Source organism: Saccostrea cucullata, unplaced genomic scaffold, assembly GCF_032062105.1.
Source record: "Saccostrea cucullata isolate Sc308-1 unplaced genomic scaffold, CSIRO_AGI_Scuc_v1 ctg78, whole genome shotgun sequence".
Classification (NCBI taxonomy): Eukaryota; Metazoa; Mollusca; class Bivalvia; order Ostreida; family Ostreidae; genus Saccostrea; species Saccostrea cuccullata.
In genome coordinates, this window is record NW_026940638.1 from 679,809 (window position 1) to 687,016 (window position 7,208).

Below are 7,208 nucleotides of genomic sequence, written 5' to 3' on the forward strand. Positions count from 1 at the left end.
TATTACCATAAAATAAACTATTGGTACTGTGAGCACTGAGCTCACTAAATGATAACCCCTGCCTCCCATATGATTATATAATGTCCATGTTTTTGCACTGGGAGAGCTGAAGTAAGTGTCAATCAAAAAGTAAAATAGATTGTGCACAATGGCATTATGCAATAAAGAATTTGTAAAAGTCTTATCAAATGTTATTCAGTGGTATAAAAGGAGACGCGGATAAGAGATTGCTACCCTTCAATATTATAGAAACAAGATGTGTTTGTGAAACACTGATATACCCCCGTCTGGCAACATAGCGAAGATTAAACTTTTCTTAAATGCAAATTTAACATTATTGGTACCCAAAGCAGGGTATTCTCTCTGGAAATACAATTGTGAAATATAACAGTAGGCCAAGGTTAAAGTTTTTTTTCCAAGTTCAAGGTCAAAGGGTCAAAGTTCTTGGTATCCAATGAATGGTCTTCTCACAAATATTATATATGTGAAGTATGAGAGCACTAGCCCTTAGCATTCAAAAGGTATGGTCAAGGTTAAAGTTTTTCATAAGTACGGAAATCTCCAAGGTCAAATGGTCTAGGTTCTTGGTATCCAATGGAAGGTTTTGTCACAATGAATACATATGAGAAGTATGGAAGCCCTAGACCTTACCGTTCGAAAGTTACGACCAAGGTTATAAATTTTAAAAAGTAGGTCAAACTTCAAGGTCAGAAGGGACAAAGATCTTGATACCAATTCAAAGGACAGGAATAACATATGCGAAGTTTGAAAGCACTAGCCCTTACCGTTCAAAAACCCTGGCCAAGGTTAAAGTTTTTTCATAAGTATGGAAATCTCCATGGTCAAAGTCAAATGGTCAAGGCTGTTGGTATACAACGAAAGATCTTTCCACAAAGAATACATATATGAAGTATAAAAGTCCTGGTATCTACTGTTCAAGAGATATGGCTGAAGTAAAAGTTTGGAATTTTTGTGTAAAAGTGGGTCAAACTCCAAGGTCAAGGTCAAATTTGATGGTGCCAAAAACGAAGGTCTTGTCACAAGTAGTGCATATGTGAAATATGAAAGTCATAACTTCTCTAAATCAAAAGTTATGGGCAATGTTAACGTTTTTGTGGACAAACAGACAGACAGACTGGCGGACACAACAGAAACTATATACCCAGAAATTTCGTTTACGGGGGCATAAAAATGGCATTGTCAATGTTTTGCTATATGAAATCCGAGATACATGTATTTTTTTTTCAACCAAAAAGAGTTGCAGATAAGAGATGGGTATTCCAAAGCGTAACAGACGGACGGACGGACTGACAGTTATACATACATAATTGTTATCACTGTATACCCTCCCACTTTTCAAGCGGGGGGTATAAAAAAAAGCCTTACAGGTACTTTAAAGCTTTTATATCCGTGCACGCACAATTTTAGCATCTATAACTTCTGTGTAATATCAGTAAAAGATTTAATTAATTAACCTCTACGTAACTCAAAATCACCATGCATTAATCAACGGAAACGCTGTCCTATAAATGTTACTATAGATCGTCTTTTGTTCTATTTCTAAATATTTTATTTTCCTCTTTATATCCCACAATGAAATCTGGCACGCAAATATTTGCTGTGATTCTGAGACAAAAGACCTCTTTTACGAGTTTACGCATAAATAATGAGATCAGTGAAAACAAACAAATCTAATTGAAGTTTTCCTGGATATGGTAATTAATGTACAATACAAAGTTCAGCCAAAATCATTTGGAAAGTATAACTTCATTTTTGATAGACGTTGAATCAGAGAAGGTGGACCTTTGACCAAATACGGATAGCGATCCTCTCTACTTCCCATTGTTAATAAAGTTTGTATCACATGACGGCATCAACACTTTTCCGAGTGTGTATATAATCTCCTTGAGCTCGTTGTGAAAAGTGCCAAACTTTCTGAACTGAGTACATATTGTATCCCGCTGCATTGCTCCTTTTGCTCTCCAATCATTAACAATTCCTGCCAATCCTGGGAAATGAAAATCATTTTGTTTTTTAATGTAACGTTGTTTTATTGTGTTCTAAGCGATTTGGATCCGAAGAATTTTCCTGACAGTTTTCAGATTCCCGAACAGGCGTACTGTATGGACACCTACCGATGTGGAGGGAACCACACCCTCCCGGAGAACTGTCGGTGTGACATTGACTGTCCCGTGTACGGGGATTGTTGTCCTGGAGAAGTGACCGACAAACCGGAAGAAACCAAAGTGATTCCTAACTTTACGTGTGAATATTGGGAGGATGTCGATTCTGAGAACTTTATATGGATTGTCAATTCGTGTCCCCGTGGTGCTGATACAGAACTAAAAAACAAGTGTGAAAATGGAAACGGAAGTGATGTTTTTGAACGTATTCCAGTCAGTGGGCTAAACTCAGGATTTTTATATAAAAACATGTATTGCGCTTTGTGTAATGTAGATAATTATGTAATGTGGAACCCTGGAATTCAATGTAAATGGAAGTATACTTTGCCAGAAAATTTTAAAGTTTCATCATTATTGAACGATACCAATTGCCGTGTAACTTATTCTCCACCAATGGGAAACTTAACGCAGAGGACTTGTTTTCCTATCACAACGGCGGTGAGTTGCCAAAATGACTCTCTGATGACGTCATGTAAATCCGGAAATTATGCACCGGTATTCGGATTTAAAATAGCCTATCGAAATACCGATTGTGCAAGATGTCAAAATTTTCCTGAACTAAACCTTACATGTAACTTTAAGTCTTCACAACTGATTCCAAGTATAACAAAGCGAAAAATTTACAACTTCAGCTACAGAGTTCTATTTGATTTGACCAGTGGATGGGAGTTGTCGGAAACGCGATTCAGATCATCGGTACAGAACAAGAGTACAAACCCGCTACCCTCAACCTGCGACAGAAACCATTTGCTCGATCCATTTACCGGCCAGTGTTACAAAATTGTGTGCAAACCTCCATTTATTTATCAAAACGGTAAATGTTTATTGGAAGAGGAATTTACAAGTGACCCGAACATCACCTCATGCATTTCTAGACTTTTTCGTCAGAATGAGTTTAAAAAGGTTAATTCTACTTCAATTTTTGTTTTTTCTTTGCGTAGAACGATCACTGACTTTACTTTGGAGGAAAATGAAACGGTTGCCTACGTTTGTATAAATGAAAGCAAAATTGATGATCCATGGATCAACACAAGACTGACAACCGATTTTTCAAACGAAGAGAGCTTTTTGTCTTTTATTGGTGGAATTTTGTCTATATCGTGCCTGTTTGTATGTCTTATTGTTTACTTCTGTTCCTCAAAGTTACACAATGTACCTGGTAAAAATCTCATGTGTCTAATGGCTTCCTTGCTCGTGGCTCAGCTGTTATTTCTACTGGCGCCATTTGTCTTTGAGGTAAAAAACCAAAGTTTATGCGAGGCCCTTTCAATTTTTACACACTTCTTCTTCCTTGCAGCCTTTTTCTGGATGAATGTAATGTCTTTCGACATATTTTTCACTTTTTCTAAAGGTTTTATAAATTCGGGTGAAAGAGGGAGTACCTCAAAGCGTTTCCGCTTCTATTCCCTCTATGCGTGGTTAGGTACGTTGATTCTGGTAGGGACTGCAGCCTTGGTTAATTATACTTCGGATTCAAGCTTCAGACCTGCGTATGGCAGAGGTTTTTGTTGGATTTCAAACAGCCGAGGTCTGCTTGTTTTCTTCTTGGTTCCCATTGCAATTCTGTTGCTTTCAAACATCGTTTTCTTCACCGTGTCTGCTATAAGCATTCACACTTCATCTAAAAAGACATCACGAGTTCTACAGAAAAAAGATGCTTGTAATTTATTTATTTATATAAAGCTTTCGGTTGTGATGGGGTTAACCTGGTGTTTTGGATTTCTTGCATCAGTAACAAACCACGTGGTCATGTGGTATTTGTTTATTTTCTTTAACACTTTACAAGGCTTCTTTATTGCAGTGTTCTTTGTGTGTACAAAAAAGGTATTTCGAATCGTACGAGATGGCGCCACTTCTTTTTATTCCAGCACCAGGTCCTTTACTCTGACAAAATCTATGAATTCTAAGACAGATAGTGAAGAGAACCGGAACCTTGCGTTCCGGAAGTACAAAGCTCGAGAGTTCACCTGATGGAATCACTTCCTGGAAGAAGTGATGCTAGTGATTAACATGTATTTTGAACTTTTGTTTACGTATATGGAAACTATTGAAGAGGGAAAAAATGTCATCTTCATATTTTTGTTGTGATTTTCCCAAATATGTTGTGATTTTTCTTTGTTATGAAATAGTAGCATAATTTTGGTTTCTGAATTAATAAACAGCCTTGAACTATGATCAAGGAGACATTCATCAAACATGTCTTAACAGTGCAAGCGTTTTTCGTTCAAAGAAATAAGTGAATGAAATATTCTATGGTGAAATTTAATAATTATAACTTAACCATCAAGAAACACTTGTTGTCTTGAATACGGTTCAAGCTTAATTATTGTTGTTAAACTGGCAGCAAAGGCCAAAACAGTGATGCTTTTAAACTGGTATGGCTCTTGATTTTACAGCGGTATCGAAACTTTATATTAAGAATTATAGTTACGACTGATAGCTGTATTTATTCATTTATCAATTTGATCTTCCAAATATGACCATTTAAGCGGTGTGATTTTTAGTTTTAGTTCAGTTTTAAAAGGTTTGTCAACGAGAAACTGGGTACTCGAGTATTCGTCGAATTGCCCGAGTATCGAATATAAAAATTAATATTCGAGCACTAGCCTGGAAGAAAAATAAACCGCTGTCATATTTCTTCATAGATTTGTCAAACACATTCTATTGCAGTGTAGTACTCACCATCGTTCTTTCTCGGTTAAGTGTCGTGGATATAAGACCCTAGCATCTCTTGACTTTGGTCCTCAAGGTCTAACGATACTCATGTCCATATAGTATATCTGATTCTGCATTTCTTTGTTACATACTAAAAATATCTAAAATTGTAATGGATGTGCATTTTGATCTTAATTATTTTTTTTATCTTGAATTACAGATGTAAACACCAAAACTGTATACATGTAAGAACATACAGCTTGATGAATTCGAACAAACTCTTATTTGCTATAGCACCATCTGGTTTGATATTAGTTGACAATTTCTATCCATTTGTCGTTCATCATTTTAAATTTTAGGATTAAAACTTTAAAATAAACAATTACTCCACATTAGATTGAGAATGAGAGATAATTAATGATACAGTCGAGTCTTGTGGGAATTAACTGTAAGGTGTAGTTGTAACAATAATTTCTTGGCAGCAAAATTCTTGTGTTCATCCGATGGGCTTTTTGAAACTTTTATGACAGATCAGAGAAGTTTCAATGAAGGTTAAAGTGTGAAATCTATATGAAAGCGGAAACTCATTGGCAAGTCTTGCAGAATTTTTGAACATGCATATCTGATATAGATGCAACTTTGAAAGCTGATTTTTTTTAGTCCAATTAATGTGGGCCCCAGTAGTACCAGATACCTGATATGTCACTAGAGATATATATAAACTATTACCAACGAAATAACCGTAGAGAAAGAGCATTGTATGAAAATGTTTGTGATAAATACCAAATAAATATCGATCATGTTACTCATCAAGAAGTAAGAAGTGGGCAAACAGTGCGGGGTATCGTGGGAAGAGTCAATTAATTAATCACATTAATTGGACTAAAAAAAAAATCAGCTTTCAAAGTTGCAAATTTATAGATATGCATGTTCAAAAATTCTGCAAGACTTGCCAATGAGTTTCCGCTTTCATATAGATTTCACACTTTAACCTTCATTGAAACTTCTCTGATCTATCAAAAACGTTTCAAAAAGCCCATCGGATGAACACAAGAATTTTGCTGCTGTTACAACTACACCTTACAGTTGATTCCCACAAGACTCGACTGTATCATTAATTATCTCTCATTCTCAATCTAATGTGGAGTAATTGTTTATTTTAAAGTTTTAATCCTAAAATTTAAAATGATGAACGACAAATGGATAGAAATTGTCAACTAATATCAAACCAGATGGTGCTATAGCAAATAAGAGTTTGTTCGAATTCATCAAGCTGTATGTTCTTACATGTATACAGTTTTGGTGTTTACATCTGTAATTCAAGATAAAAAAAAAATAATTAAGATCAAACTGCACATCCATTACAATTTTAAATATTTTTAGTATGTAACAAAGAAATGCAGAATCAGATATACTATAGGGACATGAGTATCGTTAGACCTTGAGGACCAAAATCAGGAGATGCCAGGGTCTTATATCCACGACACTTAACCGAGAAAGACGATGGTGAGTACTACACTGCAATAGAATGTGTTTGACAAATCTATGAAGAAATATGACCGCAGTTTATTTTTCTTCCAGGCTAGTGCTCGAATATGTCGTTTAATTTTCGTTATTTTTGTATATTTAGTACATGACTATATCTACTGCATATATGCACATTTTGGACAAAATCGTTCGAGTGGTTTTTGGACAGGAAATTCCAAAATTTACCCCCCTTTAGTTGTTTACAAGGAGAGAAAATTTTTGATCAATGAGCTATTTAAACCTTGATTTTCAAAAAAGCCAGGTTAGATATAAATGTCAAATTTCATTTACATATTCCTTTAACCATTTAACACAAAAACATAGTCATCTTTTTGATATACATATCATCAAAATAATTTTTAAAGACCTTAAACTGAAAAACTATGAATTACTGAATTACAGTATCTAAGCCTTGAAAATTGTGTATTTTTCAAATTCAAATTTTTTTTGTGAAAAAACCTGTCGTTTAATTTTAGTAAAAAACTTTCTTTAGGTAGCTGGTAGTAAAAATAATCTTCATAATTTTTTGTATAATTTTTGTACGACCAGTTTTGATTTAATAGCGGAAAACTACCCCCTCCCACTTTCTCAATAAATCACGTTCCCGCGCGTCTTTCAGACGGGGGTCGATCACTTTGCTATATGAATCTACAAATACACATTTTAAAAAAATCAAATTGGAATATTGCTTTTGCTTCAAAAACATATTAACTTACAACTTTAAAAGTTCTCATATGTAAAGCATATTTAAATGTAGATTTTTAGGCAATTTTTGAATACCTCTACCACCCCTTCCTTTTTTGTGTCGCAAACCATTAGCGTTTGACAAAACGTCGTTTTCAG

General features: G+C 34.9%; 1 protein-coding gene across 1 annotated transcript; it reads left to right on the forward strand.

Annotated features, from left to right (window-relative positions):
- The first annotated feature begins 2,017 nt into the window (after positions 1 to 2,017).
- On the forward strand, positions 2,018 to 4,296 carry LOC134255858 (G-protein coupled receptor Mth-like). The gene has a single exon (XM_062738425.1). It carries the CDS (start codon positions 2,124 to 2,126, stop codon positions 4,152 to 4,154), a length of 2,031 nt encoding a protein of 676 aa, XP_062594409.1. The 5' UTR covers positions 2,018 to 2,123; the 3' UTR covers positions 4,155 to 4,296.
- Positions 4,297 to 7,208: the final 2,912 nt, after the last annotated feature.

What these genes read in the sequence shown, in the direction of transcription:
- LOC134255858 (XM_062738425.1), top strand. Translation starts at nt 2,124, where the DNA reads ATGGACACCTACCGATGTGGAGGGAACCACACCCTCCCGGAGAACTGT.